Source organism: Equus quagga, chromosome 16 (assembly GCF_021613505.1).
Source record: "Equus quagga isolate Etosha38 chromosome 16, UCLA_HA_Equagga_1.0, whole genome shotgun sequence".
NCBI classification, from domain to species: Eukaryota; Metazoa; Chordata; class Mammalia; order Perissodactyla; family Equidae; genus Equus; species Equus quagga.
Genome location: NC_060282.1, coordinates 1,422,524 through 1,446,575, shown reverse-complemented (window position 1 = coordinate 1,446,575; position 24,052 = coordinate 1,422,524). Strand labels below are relative to the sequence as shown.

General features: G+C 60.0%; 1 protein-coding gene across 1 annotated transcript in view; it reads right to left on the bottom strand.

Annotated features, from left to right (window-relative positions):
• The window catches only part of ZC3H3 (zinc finger CCCH-type containing 3), a 97,852-nt gene that overhangs the window by 48,962 nt on the left and 24,838 nt on the right, over positions 1-24,052 (bottom strand). The window contains exon 4 of the mRNA XM_046641755.1: positions 6,887-7,040. Within this exon, the coding sequence (XP_046497711.1) occupies positions 6,887-7,040 (154 nt within the window). The remainder of the gene's footprint in view (positions 1-6,886; positions 7,041-24,052) is intronic.

Genomic DNA, 24,052 nt, shown 5'->3' with positions numbered 1-24,052 from the left:
TCAAGCCCAGTGAGGAAAGCCCTGTGCAGGGCTGAGAATAGGCACAGCGGGGCCCCATAGAACAGGTGAGGGAACTCCTGTTCCCCCACCACTCTCCTCTCTAGAAGAAGTACTCTCCCTCCCCTGGGCACACCCAGGTGGGCAGATCCCCAGGTGCATCCAGGCCAGGCCACCCCTGCCTCTGACAGGAAACCAGGACAGCCCTGTCTGTCCACCACAGAAGAAACAGGCTGGGCCTCAGGTGGGCATTGCGAACCTGCACCCCAGCCAGCGTCCAAGTGAAAGCAGCCAGAACATCTTTCCTCACTGGAAACAACACTTTTCTTTGTACTAAAACGGCTACTCTGTTGGCCATGCTCACTTCAGCACTTTCATAGGTGGCCTCGTGCCCTTCTCAGCCTGTTGGTATGAGCTGCTCACAGGCAGAGCCAGCACCGGGCAGCTGGGGGTGCAGGGGCGGATGGAGGTGGGTAAGGTGGACAGCTTCCCAGGCTCCATGTCAGAGGGAAGGTGGGAGGCAGGCAGGTGCCCCAGAACATGCCAGCTGGGTCAAGGTTGGCCAGTGCATGTGCCCTGGGGCCACACACAGCAGTCACAGCCAAGGAAGGACACAGTGCCTGCCCCACACCTGGGAAGGGGGCTGCCACGAGGAAGGGCTGGGGCCCCCATCCTGACTTTCCCCCCAAACCATCGCTGGTCGAGGGGCAGGGCCCAGGTCCCATCTTCAACACCACCCTTTGGGTGGTCCCTGCCCTCAGAGCAGACATTCCTTCCCCAGGCCCAGGAAAAAGGCCCTTGCAACGTGGCCCAAGCTGACCTCGCCAGCCCCACCCCCACAGGGCCTTCCTCAGACCCGTCCGCCCTACGGGGTCTCAGAACTTGCCAGCACTCACTACCCCATAAGGGTGTCCACTGTGCTTGTCTGCTTGCTTCCTGACCCTTCTCTGCTAGGAGAGCACTGTGGGCAGAGTGTGTGCCTGGCACAGGACGGTTGCACCCAGCTTTGTGCAGGGAGAGCCCCGCCGCCCAGCGCCAGGTACCCTCCTAGCCTTGTGACAGGTCCCTGCCTGGGTTGAGTTGGAAGGGGCGGAGGGGCCCTCAGCAGAGACAGAGAAGGGCCCAGGGTGTGGCTGCAATGGCACAACGTGGAAGGGAGAACTGCTTTTGCGTAAGGATTCACCCCGAGTTCCTCGAACTGCCACACCGTCCAGGGCAGGGCGGGACGCCATAGGAACCCCAGCTCCACTGGCCTGGTGAGGGCAGGTCTGAGGATGAGCAGGGCGCTCCCTGTTACAGACTAAATGTTGAGTCCCTCTCAAATCCTATGCTGAGGCCCTACCCCAGTGGCATGGTGTTTGGAGGGGGACTTTTGGGAGGTGATAGGGGTTAGACAAGGGCGAGAGCGTGGGCCCCATGACAAAATTAGTGCCCGTACAGAGGAGACTCCAGAGCTCTGTGTGCTCCACCACGTGAGGACACAGCAAGAAGGCGGCCGTCTGCAGCCTGGAAGAGGAACTCATCGACCACGTCACCACCCTGCCCTCAGCCTTCCAGCCTCCAGAACTGCAAGGAATAAACGCCTGCTGTCTAAGCCGCCCAGGCTGTAGTGGTGTACTATGGCGGCCCGAGCTGCCCGACACTGCAAGGACCAGAGGCGGCGGCAGCCAGAGCAGGGCTGTAGCTGGCCGCCAGAGGGGGCTGTGCAGATTGCACCTGCTCCTTAGGGAGACTCATGGAATCCCAGGTGTTCACGGGGCGAGGGGGATGTGGGAACCACAGCCACTCACAAGGGGACGCCGCCCATCCTCAGGCTGAATTCCTCTTTAATGAGACGTTGCTTTGGAGAAGCGTTTCAGAGCCTTCAAAATCACAACCCAAACCTCGTCAAACCACCCAGAGATTACTTACGATTTACCGCACAGACACAAAAATAAAATAAAGTAAGGCAGCCCAGCGAGAGGCAGCCCCTGTGACAGCACCATTTGTAGTCAGGATGGAACAGCCTCTAGACTCATCTGCTTAAGCACAGCGGCTTCTGTTTATTTCACTCTTGCACATCAAATGAATTCAGAAAGAGAAAAAAGTGACAGGCCGTTTAGGGATATAAGTCACATTTCAACTTCAGTTCAGATTAATGAACTTGCTAGAAGCCAGCGAGGGCACAGGCAAACCCACACATCTCAGAACAAAAACACTAAATCCTCTTTCAGGAGCCTCAGCCCTGGGGAGTGCTCTGCAGAACCCTCTGCCGCCCCCCGGTTACCCCGGGCCTGCATGGACCCCTGAGCCCCAGGGCCAGTTCTGGGTAGCAGTGGTGTGGAGTCCTTGGGGCCAAGCTGGGCCTCCCATGGGCTCTGGACCTGGGCCCTGGACCTGACCTACATGCAGCCTCTGAAGCCATCAGCCGCTGCCCCCACGCCTGGAGCCAGGCGCCTGATAGCCAGGTATAGCACAGACAGGGCGCCATGGACACCACCACCACACAGGTGAGAGTCCTTCCCAAGAGGGGCCCGCTGTCCCCCCAACCCTGTGTCCCTTCTGCCCCGGCCTCCACAGACACTCACCTGGCCAGGACAGCAGCCATCTCATCTGCCCACGGCTCTCAATGGGCAGGACCATCCCCAAAGACCCTGGCTGGCAGTGCCCACAGGGTCCAGGAGCTGGTGCCCAGCAGCTTCCCACCTTCTGTCTGCCCCAACTCAGATGAGCACTGAGCAGGTGACAGAACCCGATGGGCTAACTGACCTACTTCCAGCTGACCCTCCTCTCAGATATTTCTGGAGTCAGGCTCTCACCACAGGTACCTCCCTCCATCTCCAGGCCACACAGAGCTGGTGGTGGAAGGGGACATCAGGATCCCCTACTGTGAATGTGGGCCGTCATGTGGCCTCTCAGCTTCCCATGTGTTGGGCCAAAACTGACATGAGGCTGAGAGTAGGCTTCTACCCAAATCAGGAGAGAGAGAGAGCAAAGCTACCTCGTGAGGAAGAAATGCACCCTGGCACCCGGACAGCAGCTAATGGGGGGCCACACTGCCACACATCTTAGGCCACAGTGCTGCGAGCGGGCTTCCAGAGAGACAAACAGGCCAAGGAGCCTGCCCTCTCCACCCTCTCTCTCCCCAGATGTCAGGGATCAGCCTGGGGACGTCGGCCTCCCACCCTCTAGCAGAGCATGGAGGGTAAAGGAGAGCTTGCTGCTTCCCCCAGCCCGAGGCTGAGTGGGGAACAGAGTGGGGTGTGGGCATTTTAGAGCGTTCAAAGGTGACACGCCTTTCCCGAGGGGCGCCAGCTCCGTGGTGAGAGTGGGAAAGATGAGGGGCCCTGACATAGGGTAAGGGCTACAATCAGCGGTGAAGGGGTTGCCCATCCCCACACTGGGCAGGGCCCTTTCCCATCCCTCTTGGGACAGGGGTGGCAGTGGACCTGTTGCATCTGAAGTGTTTCTAAAATTAGGCCCCACCCGGTGCAGGACTGAGTGTGGCGACCTCACCACAGCTATGAGGGAGTGCATCATCCCTTGGTCCAAGAAGGGCCAAGGGCACTGGCCATTAGGTGCAGGACTGAGCTGAGCCCAGGTTCTGACCTGGCCCCTTCTTGGGATGCCTGGCTGCTCCAGGCTGTTCTCCAGGCAGCAGTCCCGTGGGCCTGTGAGGCCCCACCCAGACCCCTGCGGCCTTCTCGCTTTCCAGGGTCTCACACTTTGCGCCACCTGCCTGCCAGGGATCACCGGCTCCCCCAGGATGGCAGTCCCCCCAACACACCCACCTTACTCGCTGCAGTGACCATGTCATCATTCAGAGTGAGTATCTGCAGGAGGGTGGGGTCCAAGGCTACCCCATGCCTGCCTCATCTCCTGCCTGTGTCTACCAGCCCCAACTCTGCCCACTGAGATTTCTAGGACTGCTGGGGTCTGCCTGCTGGCCCCTCCAGGGCTGTCCTCCCTCTGAGGAGGGTCCAGATCCAGAGGCCCAAGAAGGGCCCTCAGTCCCCAGGCTCAGGCTGGCTGCCTGGCAGGACAGCCCTGCTTTCTCACCACTGCAGCAGCCCTTAGCCCACCTTGGCCTGGGTCCAGCTGCCAGCCCAACCCCTCCTTCTGCCCAGGGAGAGCTGAGGAACCCGCAGCTGTATAGGGCAGAGGTCAAGGTCGCAGCCAAAGTCACTTGGCCACAAAGCTTCCTTGGGGCCTGATGACTACAGGCAGAGAGCCCCAGGCTCTGATGGAGATGAAGGCGGCAGGTGGGTGGGCACCAGACTGGCCGCCAGCCCTAGAGACGGGAGCAGGTGTGCACAGCCGACAGCGGGCAGGATAGGCGGTAGGCGGCCCCTCTGCTGAGAAGGCAGCCCCGCCAGGGCACAAGTGACCTTAGGCCAAGGAAGCCCAGCCCACTGACAGCCCCATTTCTCAGGGCCTCCTGAGCCACCCAGCCCTCGGTACCCGCCCTCCCTTACCCCACCCCACAGGCCCAAGTCCAGGGGCCAGGCCCCCCAAAGGTCTACAGCTCTGTGTTCAGGGTATGTCCCGGACACTTGTGGTGAGGCAGTCAGGGCAGAGGGAGGACCCAGTGAGCACAGCCCCCAGACAAGCTCAGTTAACGCATGGCCATCCTAGGGGTGGGTTCAACAGTGCTCCCATGCACAGGGAGGGCACTGAGGCCTGGGGCACCCAGGAACCTGCCCTCAGAGCCCTCACCACTGAGCACACGAGCCAGTGATGTGGGACCTGAGCCATCTGGGGCTGGGCGTGGCCCTAGGCGGGAGTGCACAGAGCCATCTTGGGGCAGCACCCTCCCTGTCACCACCAACCCAGCCCAAAGTTAGGCCCCCGTGCCAGGGCGCCACAGCCCTCCTCATGCAGCCCTCCCTGCACAGCAGCTGGGCACCACCTTCGCTGGGATAGGCAGCTTTGAGGAAGCAGTGGCTGTGCCGGGCTGGCAGCTGGGTCTGGGTCTGTCCACTGCCAGCACGGCTGACGGCACCCACCCTGTCCACCTAACCTGAGGCTGGACCTGGCACACCCACCCACACGGCAACAGATGTTCTCTCAGCCCCCATCTGCTCCTCCTCTCCCGAGCTGAGGCAAGGGCACGTTCCCTGGCCCTCGGCTGTCTCGGCTGCTCTCTGCCTAATGGGCTCGACACTCTGGCTGAAGGTGCAAGGTGGCTCGGGGCACTTCCGGGGCCTCCCTCCTCCAGGAGACCTGCCCCACCAGGCCTGGCACCCATTTCTGCTCAGTGACCCCATCAGGGCCCAACACACTGAGCACCAGCTCAGCTGAACCCAAACCTGAGGCCTCCTTGGCACTCAGAGGCTGGCAGGGATAGGTGTGCTCCTGTTGCCCTCAGGGAAGTCATCTCCAGCCCCCAGTTGGGCCCCCTGGGAGAGGTGAAGCCCGGCCAGGGCTGCCAACGTAGGGTTGGAATGCCGACTGCAGGAGGGGGAGGCAGGAGCAAGAATCAATAAATCTGAACCTCATTCACGATGATCTGGGGCTCTTATTAAGTAAATTAATTTAAGTTAATTTAGCTCGATCATGACTCCCGATCACAGTGATTTAGTGAGGGGGAAATTGCATTAGGAAAGGCCATGCTCACCAGATAGGAGAACGGAAGAAAATTAGACCCACTTAGCACTGTGAATTAATATGGAAATAGCAGGTGTAAATTTAACCTTATCGAGAGAGTGAAAATTATCTTCATAAATTTGTAGAAATAGCCCCCAAGATGCTTATAAATCTATTTAAAACAAAAATATTACAAAAAGTGCAGTAAAATTAATTTAAAATATACTTCCAGCTATTGCCTCCAGAAAGTCGACGGCAGGGCCAAGTTTAGCGCAGCCTAGCGGGTGAGGGAGGAGGGCAGCAGGTGCCGCTGACAGCCTGGTCAGGCTGACTGCCTGGCACATTCCCATGGCACCTCCTCTCTCCACGGCCCCAGAGCAGGCAGCCACTGTCCAGAGGGTGGTGGGGCCCATGGAGGGCTGGCAAGATGGCCTCTGCCAGGGACTATAGCTGCTCTGCCCTGTGGTCCAGCCCCTTGGGGCACAATGGCCTCTGTCCCACAGCTTCTAGCTTGAGGTCATGTGCCCTGAAGTGTCCACTGTGCCCACCTGGAAGCCCACACTGGACCAAGGGGCTCCCACACTGCTCCCCCAGAAGGCAGGCTCCCAGATGCGGGCTGGAGCACAGAGCGGGGTCTGCCACGGCCCAATTCCCAGCTCCCCACTGGGGCTGCCACCCCTTCCCCCGCCTCCTGGAAGGGAGGCCCACACTGGGCCTCCTGAGGCCTCAGGCTGAGCAGCACAAGAGAGGGGCCCCCAACTTCCATCCTCCTAACACACCCCAACTGCTGCAGACCTTCCTGCTTCGGGGCCCGGGGCACCCAGAAAAGAAGGTGGAGCTCCCCTACCCTGCACGTTCTCAGCCAGAAGCAGCCTAGAACTAACAAGGCCCCAGAGCTCGGGGTGCAGGCCAGACCCGTGTGCAGGCAGCATGGGGAGGGCTGCAGCCTCCCTACTGCTCTTCACAATCAACATACTGATGGCAAGATGGGCCCACAGGCTTCCAAAGGGGCTGCTCAGGGCCCAGCTTCTCTTACCAGAATTTTCTCCCTGAGGGATGCCCAGGCACAGCTCAGGGTATGGACCCAACTGTCCGGGCAGCAGCTGTTCCCACAGTCGTCCCCCACCAGCTAACAACTTGCTAATGACAGGGAGAGCATGTGTGTCTGCGTGTGCGTGTGGCACACACAGACTGGCCATATATGTGGTACAGGAACTGCTAAACAAAAACTAGCCTATTCTCCAGCTAACCAACTACGGACCAAGCACTTGCATGTGGCTAGCCGGGCCCCAGGCCTGTGGGAGCCTAGACAAGGGCCTCCTACCTGGAGAGGGAGAGCCGCCGTGCCCGCCAAGAGGGCAGGGACAGGGGGGCTTGGGGGGCGTTGAGAGGAGACACGGAGGTCTTCTTGACGATGCGGTAGCGGGTCTTGATCACTTTGCTGGTGGGAGGGGTCCGCAGGGTGTGCACGCTGGATGCTGTAGAGAAAATCCAGATGTAGGCAGTCAGTGGAGGTCAGTGGGGACTCCTATTAGCACTGGCTCCAGTCCCTACACCAGCACATGCACATCCCCAGAGAGGCCACCAGCCCGGGGCTCCAGGAGCCAGCCAGCGTGGCCTCCAGAAGAGCTGGGCACAGGCCTGGAGTTCCAAGACGAAGGGCACCGGGGATGCTAAGTGACCAGCAGAGTGAGCAGGAGCTGAGCTTCCCGGGGCCAGCTGATGGGCGATATCACAGGTCAGTGCCCCCCAGCGAGTAGTGCCGATGCCCCCAGAATTGGAGCCAGCCCCAACTCCCCAGAGCTCCTGGTGGGCAGTGAGGAGGGGCCCATGGGTGGGTCCAGGAGGCTGGGGGTGCAGAGCGCTCCCTGACTCTGCAGGCACCCCCCATCGCATGGCCATCAAGATTTGAGTACTTAATCACCTCTGTTTTCATAGCATTGTGCAGGGTGACACCATGCTCTCCTTCTTGCTGAGTGTCTCACGCAATTAGCAGGATCTGTTTTGCCCGAGTTCCCTTCCACTTGATGGCTGGCAATTTCTCCATAGCTTCAAGGAAGGCATCTAATTGCCCGACTTTCATAATATACAGCTCTAACTGCCCAGATAATTAAAGCCAATGCAGCACTGGAACATAGGCTCTGGGCCTCTCATGACTGACCCAGCAGCTGGAAGCCCCCTGGGAAAGCTCCCCTCCCCACCCAGGCTGCCAGCGACCCAGACTCCCCACAGGCTCCTCCTTGTGGTCCCACCCAACCTACCTGCATGGCGCCTGTGGGCTCTACTCAGAAGAGGGCCTGCCAGCAGCGACCCCAGCAGCAGGGGGCTTCTCAGGGTTCCCACCCACAGAGATACCTAAACCAAGAACTGATCATGATGCCCAGAGCTGGGCAGCATGTGGGGGAGGGTGGGCAGAGACGAGGGGTTGTGTGTGTCAGGCGAGGCTGCCAGGAAAAGGCACAGGTGCTAACACAACCGGAGCTTCAGCAGGAGAGCAGACCCGGGACCCCTGGGCAAGAATGGGCTGATCCTCAGCGGAAGGCCACCCGGGGTTCAGTATGGCCCAGGAGAGGGAGCAGGGCAGGCGCAAGGTGACACCAGACCCACAGGTCCCCAAACTCCCGGATGCTCGGTGTCCTGGCTGTGGCCAGTCACCTCGCTCCCCGGATGGCACAGACCAGCACTCCATGACCTGCACCTGCTCCCCGAGGCCCCAAGGAAGCATCCTCCCAGGACCCACAAACCCCCGACCCAGACTGGGAACCTCCTCATTACCAGCCCACAAAGAGCTGTTACTGGTCCATGCACAGTAACTAAAATTTACCAAAAATCATCTTTCAGAGTCCTAAACCTAACAGACCTCCAGCCCACAGCCGAGCCCTCCCCAAATCAGCAGCTCGTCCCAGACGCCTCTTCTCAGACTTTCCCAGCCCACCAGAACCCACTGGTCCCAGGGGGGATGCCTGTCCAGGAGCAGGCAGGACAAGCCTGCCCGGCAGGAGCCACCAAGCCCACAGCCAGCAGAACCGGCACTGTGCTTCATTGTCCAGATTTTGGAAGAGCCCCACCCTCAGGGCCCCCCCCCCCCATCCTTTGGGTGCCGAAGACTTTACTGGGGCTCCCACCTATCCACACAGGAAGGCCAGGACACAGTATGGCCTCAGAGCCCTCCTGAGAGCCCCCACACCAGAGGGTCTGTGCCTGCTGCCAGACTGAGGACATGCAGGCTCCGTGCACCTGCCTGGGGTCAGGGTGGACATGGGGCTGGTCAGCCCAGGGAGTGCTGGGAGTGGGGGACACCTGTGAAAGGCAGGGATCCACAGCAGCTGCCCACCAAGGGAGGCTACAGCATGTCCAGGCAACAGGTCAGGTCTCCTCCCTCTGTCTGTCTCTGTCTCTCTCCCTCTCCCTCCCTCCCAGGGCAGCACCTCCTGGCAGTCTGGGAGAAGAGGGAAGCTCAGCAAAACCATGGGGTGCCATGGTATCACCCGGGATGCCCACTCTTGCTGAGTGACCAAAGGGGTGACTCTTTAGCCCTGGGCTCCCCACCCTTGGGACACAGAGGAGAATCTAGCATACAGTGGGCGTTGACAAGTAAACATTTGTTGAATTGAATTTTCAAGGTCTTACAAGCAAGGAGAAACCAACAAAAATCAATAATAGCTTGTTCCAACTAAGATCTCCAGAACACGAGAATTCCTTCCAGTCATCACCAAGCCCCAAGCTGACCTTACGGCCTCAGGAGCCTGTCCCAGGCTCCCCGCTCCCAGGGACCCTGTATCTGGACAGCCCACCTGCCTGTCCCCCCTCACCGGGGCCCGCCCATTCTGACCCCATCTGTGCCCTGCTCATAGGCCTCTGCAGCCTAGGTTCCTGCTCGGGGCACCGCTGTGCAGGGTGGGAAGGACAGCTGGGCCGTGCTGGGGCCAAGTCTCCCCCTCACCAAACTTGCCACCTCCATCCTGAGCACAGGGAGCCCCTGGGCCTGGGCTAGCCCCGCTCTATCACCCAGATGCACACAGCCTTCTCCTGCCCCCTCCCTGGTCTGGCAGATACCACCTCCTCCAGGAAGGCCCCAGCCCCAAGACTGGACTCTGCATTATAGGAGCTTTCTATAATTATATAATTACAGGAGCTTTCACACAGTGCCCAGGCTGAGCAAGTGCCTCTGGGCCTGGCCCTCACTTCTGCTTGTTAACAGGCACTGGTATTTATAACGCATTTCTGTGCAATGCAGGACTATTGCAAAGTCCAGTTTTTCATCAACTGACTGCAATTTACTTATTAGTGCCCAATTACCACTGTGAAGAAAACACAAAGCAATAAAGCGGACCTCCCTTTTTTTCTCAAATGATACATACATATATTTTTTGTGAGCAAGATTGTCCCTAAGCTAACATCCGTTGCCAATCTTCCTCTTTTTGCTTGAGGAAGATTGTCCCTGAGCTAACATCCGTTGCCAATCTTCCTCCTTTTGCTTGAGGAAGATTGTTGCTGAGCTAACATCTGTGCCAGTCTTCCTCTATTTTATGTGGGATGCTGCCACAGCATGGCTTGACAAGTGATGCTAGGTCTGTGCCCAGGATCCGGAACCTGCAAACCCTGGGCCACCAAAGTGGAGCGCACGAACTCAACCACTACACCACCAGCCTGGCCCCAAGAAGACCCCCTTTTAATTTAGGCTGGCCTCCTGTCACTTCCCACACATCATCACCTGTTAGACTCCCGACCCGGAGGTCCTGAGAGGCAGAGGGAGGGCATACCAGCCCCAGCCAATCCCCCCCCAGATCACTCTTGGTCCCTATATGCAGCTCACACACGGGCGGTAAAAGTGCTCCTGACAGTGATCCTGGAGAGAACCATCTAGGCTCCTGTGCCCAGGCACAGAGAGCTCAGCAGGGTGGACAGACAGGTGGTGTGGCCCCAAGAGCCAGCAGGAGTGTGGCCTCCTAAGACCATCCGTGGCACATGGAGACCAGAGTTGGGGTAGGAGGGAGGAGGGCCCCTCCCCAGGCCTCGCTCTGGGTGCAAAGGCAGAGCGGCAGGGTGGGGAGGCCCGAAGGCACTGCTGCCTCCTCCCGAGAGGCATGGGTGCCCAGACTTCACCTCCATCCTGCAGTGCTGGGAGGGCTGCCCCAGTGGCGGCCCCGCCAGGCAGCCCTCTCTCCCATTCCTCCTGGCTGGCTGAGGGTTTGTGTGGATAATCATGTTATTTAGATAGGATGTTGGTTTAATTCCCTTCATTACAGACTCCCAGGGTTGTAATTTTTTCTCCGCATGATGTGTTCCCCATGGCACATTTCACTCAAATCAAACCCTTCGCGCCTTTACTGCCAACGATGCCCGGGCGCCGCGTTATCAGGCCCACACACACAGCCCTCTCCGCCCTGCTGTGCAGAGGTCACTTCTAATGACTAATCGATCTCATTAGCTTTCCTAATTAAAAACTTTACTACCGCAGTGGAAGACAAACTACAAAAAAACTGCTGGCATCATATTTGAATGGGATATGAGCCCATCTATCAGCAGGGCCCTGGCTCCTGCACACAGCGCTGGCCCGGGGGCTGGGGCTGCCCGCCTCTCCTCACGCCCACGCTTGCTGGCTGTGGACAGGGTCGGGGAGCCTGGAGTGCACACGGAGCCTTCCTGTGCACCCAGCCTGGTGCCACATGCACAGGCGCGCTGTCGGGGAGGGAGGCCCCGAGAGGCCAGGAGTGGCTGTGGGGTGGCAGAGCCCAGGTGGTCTGCCTCCTACCCCAGCACGTGGTGTACTCCGCGCCCCAGTTGCAGAAGCAGGGAGCATGCCAGCCCCTCTTAGGGCCTGTGCAACACTGGGTGGCCAGGTCCCCAGAGTACTTGGTGGACGGCAGAGAAGCAGAGGGCCGTGCCTGTCCCAGCGCTGTCTGCAGCAACTCCCACGCCTGGCCCCCCAGCCCCGCCTCCTCAGACAGCCACCACAGATGGCAGAGCCAATCAGACGGAGGTCACGCCCCCGCTCTGTTCTATTGCAGAGAGGGAGTTGAGAGGGAGTTCAGATTTTTATGGAACTTCAAAGGGAAATAACTAGGATGAAAATGAGTTGCTAATTTCACAATTGTTTAATGAATAAGGAGAAGATGAAACGAGAACTACTACTCTGTGCAAAGAACTCCCTGAGGCCACTGACTAGGAGAGAGAAGGCTGCTCCCAAAACAAGCCTGCCGAGCCCGGGGGCCAAGCGAGCATCCCCAGGAGCCATGCAGCCGTCAGTCCAGCTCCCAGCATGGTGACGGAAACAGGACAGGCTCTGTCAGGAAAGGCCCACGGTGGGGTGGGCAGTGAAGCGGACCTCACCCCATTGCCAAGGGTCAGGGACTGGAAGGCCTGCCACCCTGGACAAGCCCTGACCGTGCCCCAGGCCCTACGGCTTCCCACGCACCGGCCTCTGGGCCTCACCCGGCAACAGGCCACAGACAGGGGCACTGGGCCTCCAGAAACAGGCAGACTGAGCAACGGCTGGGGAAGCCACAAGAGGACGGTAGAACTGTCCACAGCCAGGCTTCCCACAGCAGCCTCTGAGGGCCAGGCAGGCATGCGGCAACACCTGGGCACTGTTGGCGAAGGCACAGCCCAAGGGGACGGCCGCCTCGGCCCTTCCTCCCAGCCAAGGGGGAACAGCTGAGCAAAAGCCAGTGACAGCACCTGAGCACGGAATTCGCTGGCAGGTGTGCCAGCAGGGCAGGACTGGGTAGAGCCTGCGGAGAGAGACTCCAAGCTGCCTGTCGGAAACCAAGCCACACTCCTCAAGGAGGGCACCAGGCCAGGCCTGCAGGCCCCGTGGTGAGGGAGCAGGTGGGGGCCAGCATAGGCACTTGACCTCTCAGGGCCACTGCAGTGTGGCCGGAGTGAGGGACCTCTCGGCCTGAGGGCAAGGAACCAGCCCAGCAGGGACTGAAGAGCAAGGGCCTCCTGCCGGTCCAGCCTTTCCCATCCTCAGTTTGGTATGATTCAACTTTCTCTGAATATTGCCTAATCTGCTTTTTATCAACAGCTACCTTGACACTTCTTCAATATCTCCGAACTGCCCACACCCTTCACCAGCTAAAGACAGCTCTAAACGGCCGCGTTGTGGCTCAGCCTTTTCAGAAGCCACATTGATTTCCACTCTTCTGCCCCATAAAACATTCTCCCTTCCGGCTCAGCTTAAGTCCCAGCTGGCCTGTCATCTAGCCTCAGCTGTCAGTGCCCCCCAGCACCTGCCTCCCCTCAAGCCAGCATGGCCCCAGACAACAGGTGGGCATCAGGGCCTCCACCTGACCAGGGCCAGTGGGCACTGCCAGCTGAGGCAACATTCACACACCCAAACTCACTCTTCCTGATTTCCAAGGTCCGAAAGGTCTTTTTTTCAGTCTTATTGCAGTTTTTGATGCGGTACCAACTCTAGACCTGCCCAGGACCTGGCCCTGGTGATCTCAGCCCTGGGAGAGGCCGTTTCGGCATAAGGCAGGCAAGAGGGGACAGAGTTGGGATGGGAACAAGCTGCGGGTCCGGGCCTGGCCCCCTCCCTGGCACAGATGCAGGACAGCACCTCCCAGTGGGGCTGCTGATGTCCCCTGGGTAATTAGGACAAAGAGGGCCTGGAGAGAGGGCAGGAGGAAGCTGCGAGTTGCAGGGGCGGGTGGCACGCCCATAGTTCCCAAGGGCCTGCCTGCAGCACCTCACCTCCGGCCCTCCCCTGCAAGGCCTCTTCCTCGGGCACTGTCCCTGACCATCCTGCAGCCTCAGGGGGCGAGCCCTGACGGCACTCCTGTTCTCCCTCAAGAGCAGGCCTCTCAGATTAATTGCCTGGTTAGAGTTCTGACTACAATGGATGGTGCACACCAAGGGCAGGACCCACAGGAAGTGTCTCCCAGCAGAAACACTGCCAGCTTGGAAGGAGCAGGAGGGGCCTGGGTGGGGTCCAGGCAGAAGGAGCAGCATGGCCACAGGCCCCAGGGCAGTGAGAAGCAGGGGAGACCTCTAGGCAGGCAGGCAGTGCCCTAGCTTCTCCTGGCAGAAGTGGGGAGGTGTGCTGGGGAGCTGCTGGGAACACAGGGAAGGGCTGGCCAGCACAGGGTCTCGGCCCGCCCATACTGCCTCAAGGCTGGCAGCAGGCTCACACCTGTGGCTGAGACCTCACCTTGCTCCCAGACTCTGCACCACTATAGGGACAAGGACAGAGATAGGCTGGGCTGAGCAGAATAGGCAGGTCCAGACAGCGCTTGGGGAGCAAGGAGCCTACAGGGCCTGAGCTGAGAAAGGGTCCCCAGAGAGCCAGTAGGAGGGACTCGGCCCAGGTGGGCCCCTCCAGGGCCTCACCTTCCCAGCCCATCTGACAAGAAAGCCAGCCCTGTGGCTGCTGTGGGTTCTGGGGGGTGGGTGCAGGCGAGGTACGGGTCAGCCCAGAGGCTCCTGGTCTTCTCAGTGGTAGCAGGCGTCCACATGGGCCGCTCTCCCCGTGGCTGCAGGTGGGCTGCACACTGGACATGAAGCCATGTGCAGGAGCTGAACATACAGTGCCAGCAGCACGGGCTCCATCAGGCATCCTCTCCCAACGATGGCTGAGCCGCACTCCCGGACAAACGGGCACGGAAAGGTAAATGGAACAGAGAAGACTGCAGCAGCTACTGTTGCTCTCGCATCTGAAACCTTGATGCACAACTGAGCTGTCCGCACAGGCCCAGGCCTGGCAGGACCGCAGTGCCCACTACTGGAGCCGGAGCAAATGCCACATCAGCAGGATGTTCTGTCTCCTGATGAAGGTGGCACAGGCAAAATCCCGCTCCCAGGGCAGGGGAAGCTCTGCCGGCAGGAGCACCTATGCCCTGCACCTTTGTAGCCCAGGGCTAGAGCCTGGAAAACCTCCTGGAAGGCACAGTGGCCCACAGTCTCTGATTACAGCTGCACCATACAGCCAGGCCTGCTCTGTCCAAGATACACGTGCACAGACACGTGTGTGTGGACACACAACAATGCACACGCATGCTCACACAGGCAGGCACACATGCTGGCACAAAGGGACACATGCACGCATACCATGTGGTCATTTACTGCTCACATGGCCTGGCTCCCAGGCCCCTGAGAATCTGCTGGGACGTTCATGCTGGCACCTCACCACCACGACCCCTAGGTCCTTCAGTTCTGTGCTGGGCCAGGTTGGACGCATCTAGATGCAGGGCTGGGGAGCCTAGATGCTCCCCCGTCCCCATACTGCTGGGGAATTAGCAGCTGGAATAAGATCCAGCCCTGGGACCTGTGGGGAAGGCACCCACGGCCCAGGTTCTGCTGACACTGGTGAGGCAGGGCTGTGCGGCCACTCCACTTGCCCCCCTTGGAGTAGGCAACAGGGTCTTGGCAGGAGGCTGAGGGACAACCTGGCCATCTCTCCTCACTTGGCTTGACTGTCCCTCTCCCTCCCTGTCCCCCAGCCCCACTATGTGGGGAAGCTTCAGCACAGGGCCCTGGGTGGGCGATTGCTCAACCCCAGGAAGTCTACCAGGCTCTCTCTGCAGACCAGGACACTCAGCGTGCTCCCAGCCAGTGGCAGTGGGTATGGGCAGGGCCCACCAGGGCAGGGTCCCACACCACTGTTGTGGGACTATTGTTGGTGTGGATGCCCACGGGGCAATCTAGGCTCTGGTCAGAAGGATAGGGAGGAGTTTGCGCGCAGCTCAGAGGAGGCAGCCCCTCAGGATTTCTGCCTCTTCAGCCCAGTGGGTGGACAACCTTTCAGCAGAAACAGATGATCAGCCTGGGCCCACCACATGGCTCTCTGCCTGGTCTGGGCCCACCCTGACCCAGACCTCTGGCCAGTTCTTGAGCAAAAGGTTTGCTAAGGAGGCCACATGGACAGAGCAACTCCCAGAGGGGCACTCCCCAGAGGACTCGGCTAGGCGGGCAGCAGACACAGAGAGGGTGTCCTAGTCCTGGGGGTTCTGAGCCTTGTCCAGGGGTCCCCAGGAGGCAGGTGGTGGATAGGTGACAGCAGCCCCCATCCTGGCCCTACCACACATCTCGCTTCATCCTCCCTCCGCCCCAGAGGTAAGCTGGGTGAGATCCCCAGTGTACAAGGGAAATGGCATCAGGAAGGTGACCTGCCCAAGAGCACGCTGCGTTGAAGGGCCAGGGCCAGGAGTGAAACCAAGCAGAGCCCCAGAGCCGGGCAGGCCATGATGAGGGCGCCGCCTTTTGTCGGTCGTCTCGCCCTGGCAGCCAGAACCTCTCCCAGCTTTGAGGCTCTCTTGTCTCCTGAATGACCTCTGACCTTAAATTATACATTCTCTGTCCCTAGTGTGGTGATGCCAGCTCCACTGCGGACAACACTGGCATGGTAAGCTTGGCCAGCCTGTTAACTCTCCACCTTTCTGGGTCCTGATATTAAAAAGTAGCGCACAGTCAATTTAGTTTTTCTCCCAGTCTGCTATCTTCGCCTTTTACTTAAAGCATGTGGTCCGTGCACACCTAGTGTGGCGAGTGGGACATTTGGGTCTACACTTACGTCTCACTATACATGTGAAGTGCTCTCAAGTGCTGCCCAAGGCCTACCAGGTGGTGTCTTCGCCTCCCGGACCTGGAGACCCAGGGCCCCAGGGGCAGGGAAGGAGAGCTGGAGCCCCCAGCAAGGGACCTCATCCACACCTGCTCACCCACTTGTCTAGGCCTGTCTGCAGCCAGGCTCGGCCGCAGTATCTGCCACTGTATGAGGTGCCCCCTCTTGTGAGATGAGGCCCCACCATCCTGAAAACACACACCCCTCACCTGGTCTCTGGGGGCTCAGGGAACTTCCCCAGCCGCTCCACTGCCCCGGACTTAACAAACATCCCCAGGCTCCTGCCCCAGAAGATGTGAGGGTCAGGTGTGGGCCTAGGCCCTCCCACCACTGCTCCCTGAGACCCCTACCAGGCTGTTCCCAGCCGCTCTTCCCTAACAGACACGGAGAACTGCGGCTGACATGCTCCCTACAGGCCACCTCACGGCCCCCTATCACGGCAGTCAGCGGTCAGCAGTACGGCCCCTTGGGGCTTGGGGAGGGGATGCGGGAGATTAGTACTGATGAGCACCACTTCCTGCCCATCATCTGGATGCCAGCTCCCTGCAGATGGCCACAGAGGCAGGCACTGGTAGGCTGTGGGGACCCTGCCTGTGCTGCCTGCAAGGAGGTAGATGGAAGCTGATAGAAGCAGGTGCCACGAGAGGCTCAGCCTCTCCCCGAGCCCAGACCTCCAGGCCCCTCCACTGTTTGGAAGGGAGGACCCAGGGAGGGTTGGCTCTGGTCAGTTCTGATGGAACATCCTTATCAGGAGGAGTGGGAAGCCTATGTCCCCTTGTCCCCTCCACACAGAACTCACAAAGCCTGCTGCATGACAGAGGTGAGAGCACGTCAGCCCCTCAGTGCACTGATGGAAAGACTGAGGCCTAGGGAAGGAAAGTGACCTACCCACAATACCCAGTAGAACAGAGCCCAGGCTGAGCCAGGTGGATGCTGGGCCAAGGGACCTCTGCCCAAGGGTCTCTCAGGAAGGACGGAAGAGGGGCCTAACCCCCTCTGACACCAGCCTGGAAAACAGCAGCAGGAGGCACACACCACTCCATCCTATAGGCTAGAAACATGCCTGCAGGCCTCCACGTGTGCCCCAGAGCTCCAGCTGCCCCTGCAGACCTCTCTCTGTACTCTCACACAGGTGCACTGGTCACCTGGCACCAGCCCTGGGCCTGCTGCATTTGGTGCCCCAGCGCCCAGCCAGCCCTGGCAAGTCCCAGCCCAGACCCCAAAGGTGTAGGGAACACGCAAGGGACAGGGCTTGGCCCTCCTGCTCCCACGCACGAGAAAGCAGTCATAATATTATAACAAACCCCCACCCCATGAGCAGTTACTCCTGTGCTTGCGGGCTGTCCATTTCTCCAAATGAGCCCCGACGGCGGCAGCAGAGGCAGGAGGCAGCGAGCGCCCCGCCCCTGCGCTCGCACAGCGGGAGCTGCCAGGGCCAGCGCTCTAACAAGCTTCAGACGTGGGATGACTGGAACCACAAAATATGAATTTTTATGAGTCTAATAAATCACTCCACTTTTCTCGTGCTTGATGGTTCCCAGCATTTCAAACACAGGAAAAGCCCTGCTGCAATCAGACAGCTCGGCCCTCATCGCTGGCAGGGGCCACAGTGAGGCAGCGCGGCAGCGGATGCCCCGGCCATGCACCCTGAGGCCACCAGAGGCCGTTGCTCCCACAGGCCCCTGGGGAATGGCTCGGCCTCCTCTGCTCCATGCACAGGCCAGCCACAGAAGGGCCCTGCCAGAACCCCTCACGCAGGGGCCACAGGGGCATGCCTCTGCGTTCCTGGCCAGAATTAGCATGGGCCAGTGTCGGGAAGATGGGTGGACATGTGCTTGTGCACAGGCACACACATACCTGTGTACTCACACTCATGCATACACACACACAGTGTGCATACCTCCACAACAGAGGCACAGGAGGACCCCAAGGCCTGGGAGAAGTGGGGTCTGATTGGTGTCCCAGCCCGACTCAGCACTTCCTCGGGAGGACAAGGGCCGTGGCCCGCACGACAGGACAGAACGGGTACTGCCATTTCCAAGCTGCACCCCAAGGCCCACAGGCACTCCTCAGGGCCTTCCTGGGGCACCATCATCTGAGCCAGGGACTGGCCTCTGACAAACATTTACCGATTACAAAATCACAGCGGCAGCCTGACAGGGCCATACGTCATCAAGAAGCCGTCGGCACTGCAGCCTGAGGAGCGTGGGCAGCTCGGTGATGACAAACAAGCCTGTCACCCGCCTGTCCCCCAACGGGCCATGTTCTCTTTTGTCCCACACTACCTGGTGTTTAATGACAACACTGTCAGCCCAAGACGCAGCGCTGACGCCGACGCGGACTGTCAGGGCCCTATTAGAGGAAAGATTGAGACTCTACTCTTCTTAAACTCACTCAAGCAACACAAGCTGCTAGTTCCTATAATTATTGTGCACGAGCCATCGATCGCACGCCGACACCTGACCCGTCTGTATGAAATGGGAGTAGTTTGCTCTGTGACAGTTGCTATAGATTATGGGGGTGGGTCTTCTGTCCCCGTTTAACCATGGCTCTACAGGACAGAAGAGGGGAAAGTGAGCACCTCCCACCACTTGCCCTACCTGCAGATATTGGATCCAGGGGGCAGGGAGCCCCAGCACACCCCCGGGAGTCAGGAGGCACATCCTGGAAAGGCGAGCTAACTGGACAGTGGGCAGCTAGGGGATCCAAACAGAGGGTGAACACACCAGTCAGGGCACACAGGAGCAGGTGGAGGCCACAGCCCCGGGCCAAGAGCTCAAAGTGAGGGTGGGGGCTCCGTGCCACGCTGACAGCTCACCCTCCAAGGACCCTCCTTCACAGAGAAGAGACAAGAGCTGCTCAGCGGAGCATGCTGGTGAACAGTATCCGCCTTGACCCAGGTTTGTCCAGATGCACAGCCAGTGCTTACCTCCTCCCCCAGGCAGGCCCTGCCAGCTTGGGGCCACTGTTGGTCCCAGGACCCTGAGGCCTGCTGCACACCCAGCACCCTGTTTCACCTTGGCCAGAAGCAGCTAAGACAGGATGTCCCAGCACTGGGCATCCCTTAACCTGTCTGCTTTCACTCAGGCCCTGGTCACCTCAAATCCGCCTCTTACACAGGACATAGGCCAAACCCACTTCTGGCATGGCAGCCTGGCTGGATCCCCAGACCCCAGCAGCCACGAAGGGGGTCCAGGACAGCATGTGGATTGTATGTGGATTGACATGAGTGCTCCAGGACCATGTAGGTGAGGGCATGCACATGCGTGTGCAGGGCATGGCCGGTGCCTATCAGCTCCAGCCTCCCAGAGACAGAGCTTACGACCGCAGGGAGCCCGCCCTGGTCCCCTCCTAAGCCCTGAGTCATGGGACAGGCCTGTGCCCTCCTGTGCTCAGAGCCTGGCCCTGACCTTGGGAACCTTTGGGACCCCTCAGCCCTTTTGCGGCCAACTGGTTGCTCCTGCTGGCTTGCAGCCCTCTGGATCCAGAACATGAGGACCAGCCCCAGGCCCACTCACTGGATTCAACGCTGACAGCTCATGATGCTCAGCAGTCAGTCGTCTGCAGTCAGACACTGAGCCAGGCCAGCCAGCTCACAGCCTCTTGCTTTTGTGGCCTTAAGTTCACCTACTACTTACATGAAATCAAGTAACCAGAGACATGAAAAAGCTTAAAAATACAACAGTGAAAATAAATAGTTTTAGAAGCAACTGTAGACAACAAAAGAGGTCAGAGAAAGAACTGGACCTCCACGCTCAAGACAACATCTGGGCCAGAGGGCTGATGAAAGGAGGTTCCCAGGAGGGACCAACACCAGGGGTTCCTTCACATGTTCTAGCAGGAACTTGCTCAATCATTCATTCAATAGATACTTGGCAAGCCCCGCTGTGCACTGAGCCCACTCCAGGCGCTGGGTAAACGGCAGAGAGCATGGCAAACCTCCCCCTCCCCACCCACGCTTCACCCTCTCTCATGGCAGGTGAGGCCCCCCCAGCTCCTCCCAGGAAGGGAGGGTCCCCCTGGGCATACATCAGATGAAGCAGCGGCAGCACCCTGAACACCCACAGGGTCCGAGGCAGCATCTGGCCTGGGCAAGGCCTTCTCAGCCAGAGTTCCAGGGGCTCTGGAGGGCTAGCACCACAGGAAGCACCTAAACTCCTCTAGACATGACTCTGTTCCATGCGACGCACCTAGGGCTCAGACGACCCCGCAGTGCTGCCTGCTTGATGCCATCTGCTCTCCTTCCACCTCACTGCAGGTCTCCCAGTCTGGCAGGGCCTGGTGCCGGCAGCCCCGTCCTCCCTGCGACTCAGGCAAGAACAGCACAGAGCTGGGGGCTGCCCGCCACGGCACCCCCTCCCTGGGTCAGTGCTCGTCCCAGCTCCTTACACCTGCCAGGGTAACAGGACATGAAACTCGCCCACGCAAGAAGACCTGGTTCAGGCTGAGACCTCACCCCAAGGCCTCCCCACCTACACCATGGCTGAGGCTGACAAGCCCAGGTCCGAGGCCTTGGCCCTCTGACTGCCCGGGCAGGACCAGGTGCCAGCCAACGCCTATACCTACCTTGGGCCTGCTGGCGTGTGGTCTCTGCCCTCACAGATAGCCAGTCCTCCATCATCTCTGTGCCCCCTCAGTGTGAAGGCCTGGCTCAGACATGGCCAGGAAGGCATGGGAAGGTGCAGGGGCATTTGTTTCCCCAGCCAGACTAAGAGCCCACAAGGCCAGAAGCCCTGGAGAGCAATGGGAGCTCCCAAGTACACCAGCGAGAGGCAAGGGGCTGTGTCCATGCTCCACCGACAGCACCAGGGCCCTCACACAAGCGGGGCCAGCCGAGTGGAGGGACAAAGCCTGGCCTATGAAGTGAAGTCCCACCCACCCTGCCCTGGCAGCTTCTGCTAGGGGGATGTCTGGGTGGGCTGGAAAGTGCCTACCACTCCCAGGTGGACAGACACCCATGTTCCAAGCTGAGAGATGGGAAAGGGCACCTGTGCTGGGCACAGGCCTAACGACCAGTGACAATGGTGAGAGGGGGAGTGCAGAACACGCCCTGTCCTCCCCACAGGTGCTGACAGTGGTCTAACGGGGAAGCCAATGCAGCCACATCAGCTGCCAGCCTGCCAGGGTATGACAGGAAGGGCACCGAAAGAGCCTGTCTCCTCACTGCTGACCCCCAGGGCACCCTATCCTCTCCCATGAGGGAGGGCACACAGAGGCGAGACTCTCCCCAGCAGACAGCAGGCCCACCCCCCAAGGTGGGCAGGACAGCCCCACAGGTTATGATGGACACTGGGCCTCAACTGCCCCAGAGACCCACAGCTCCATGAGTGCCACCCACCCAGGCCCCAGGGTCCTTCCTGCCACCTGACTTCACACAGGCAGGGCCTAGCTGGATTTCAGGGGGCTGGGTGGCTGCCAGGTGGCCTGTGGTCCCAGCTCCACCATGTGGCCCAAAGCTGGCCGCTCTTGAGAGGGCAAAACATCCCGTTTACCAAAGCCTGGCCTTCTTGCGGGATCCCTCCCCGGCTTCCTCTGAGTCACCGCCAGAGTAGGACGCTTTCAAGAGAATTAACCCCTCTATAAAAAGCAGCAGCTGCTAAGAGAAAACCGCATGTCCCCCTCACAAACCCCAGGCTGCCAGGACTCTCCCGGCTATTCACCGGTTCCCCTCTGGCCACCCCGGGCTTTCCTGGTGGCCAGAGGGGCAGGGTGGCAGTGCAGGGGCAGGGAGTGGGCCGCAGGGAGAGCTCCAGGCACTGGGCGTGCCCCAGTCTTCCTCACCCTGATTGCCTCCTCGGCGGCCAGAGACCACCTGCCAAGGCAGCTGGAGCTGGCAGTGCGGCAGCCGCGCTTTCAGGAACGTTCTAGTTCACGCGACAGCTCCAAGGAGGCATTGCCACACTTGTTTGTGCTCTCTCACACGTGCACCTGAGGACTGCCAGGCAGAGCAGAGGCAGCAAGGGGGTAGCACAGACCTGGTCCGAGAAGGTGGCAAGGGCCTCTCCAACCCTCAGCCCGAAGCAGACCATGGGGTAGGGGCCAGGGACACGACTGGCCTTGGCCGGAGTTGCACTGGTGGCACTAGCCTGGCAGGTGGCACTCCATCAGGCTGGAGGATGGCCCATCTCCTCGCTCTGAGGTCCTCAGCCCCAGTGCAAGATGCAGCTGCCAAGCCAGCTGTAAGGCCTGCCTCAGTGATGGCTCCCAGGCATGTGGCCAGCAAAGGGGCTCTGCTGGGGCCAGTGCAAAGCCAGGGAGCAGCTGGGACCTGTGAGAAGGGGAACTCACCCTGCCAAACCCACCGTGGGAGCTGGGGCTCTCCTGAAGACTGGCGGCGGCGGGGGGGCACCTTCTTTGGGTGGGAAGGAGGAGGCGGGGTGCAGTGGGGGAGGGGAGGGGAGGAGGCAGGGAGGAGGGGAGGTCTGAGGAGGGGCTGTGGGCACGGGGCCAGCGTGGGCAGGGAGGGTGGACAGGACAGGCAGTGGCCCAGCACAGAGGCTGCCCAACCTTAAGCCCCTTGGCCTGGGGGGCTGCCCTCAGACTGCTCTGTCTCCCAGACAGCTGCGGGGACAGGCTGGTGGATTCAGTGCTACATGCTGCCCCCTAAACAGGTCCCCCTACAGCTGCAGCTCCCACTAATTGGTCTCTACAGCCTCCTCACAGGGGTTGGGCCCTGACCTCTCAGGCAGCGGCTGCCACACCCAATGCGCACACACACGCCCAAGGGCCCAGTGGGGAGAAGGGAGCCCTGAGAAACTCCTCAACAGAGGAACAGAAGGAAGCAGAAGAGTCTCCTGAGAGAGGGCCGGGGCGCAGGCTGCCCTGCTCGGTGCTGACGCCCCTGGGTCACAGCACCTGGCCACCTAGCCACCACACTGTGGTCTGGAGGGGCAGCTGCAGTGCCCAAGCAGAGCAGGTCCCAGGAGCCATGGGGAAGGCCAGGTATAGCGGGGGCCAGGGGTTCAGCCTGCGCTCCATTTCAACATTCCAGACCTCCGTGCAGGTGTAGACCGAACACGGATGGAACACACAGCGTAAGTGATCTGCTGGACAGCCATGGGCTCCAGCAGGGCTTACCCCAGATACACTGGGAGTTGATGGGGCACCAGGCCTGCCTCAGACCCCCCAGATCTCCCATCTCAAGTGGAGTGTTGGCACAGAGCAAGCTTCCTTTTTGTGTTCTCTCCGGATTCTGAGGCAGGCTGTGGCTGGGGGGTTTGGGCTCCCCCAACACCCCAGCCTGCCTTTCCATCTTCTACAGACACAGTGAAGTAAGCGCCTTCCCCCAAACACCCCAGGCCCCCTGGCCAGCAATGCATCCCCTGGGACAAGGTGATGGGGAGGCAGCAAGTTCACAGCAAACACTACCACTAGGCCCCTGCCTGGCTGAATCGGGTGGGTCTTTTGTCCCAAGCGGGAGGGGGCCCATGGAGAGGCAGCTCACACAGTCCACCTTGGGACCTGCTCACCCCTCACCCCAGACTCAAGCCTGAGCAGAGAGCCGCTCCTCCCTGCCAGCATCCTCCTGCCCCCAATCCCCTCCTGTAACACAAGGACCCAGCCCTGCCCCCACCCCTATAATCAAAGAGAGGGAGCCACTGCCCAGCCACCAGGCTTATCCCCACACTGTCCCCCTGCACAAGCACAGGGCCACCTCCACACAGCTGTAGGTGAGTGGATGGGTTGGTCCCACAAGGGGGGCAGGCTCTCAGCCTTGGCTGCAAACAGCTGGCCTGGAAGGAGGGAAACAGCCCACCTCCTGGCAGAGTTCAGGGGTGTCTGTGTTCAGGTCATGGGAAGGGAGGGTAGCAGGTAGGCAGGCAGGTGAGCAGCACAGAGCACAGCCACACCACACTCACCAGCGGCAGCCACAGGCACTGCAGTTCAGAGCTGTGGCCATGGATTCCGTGGGGGAACTTCTAT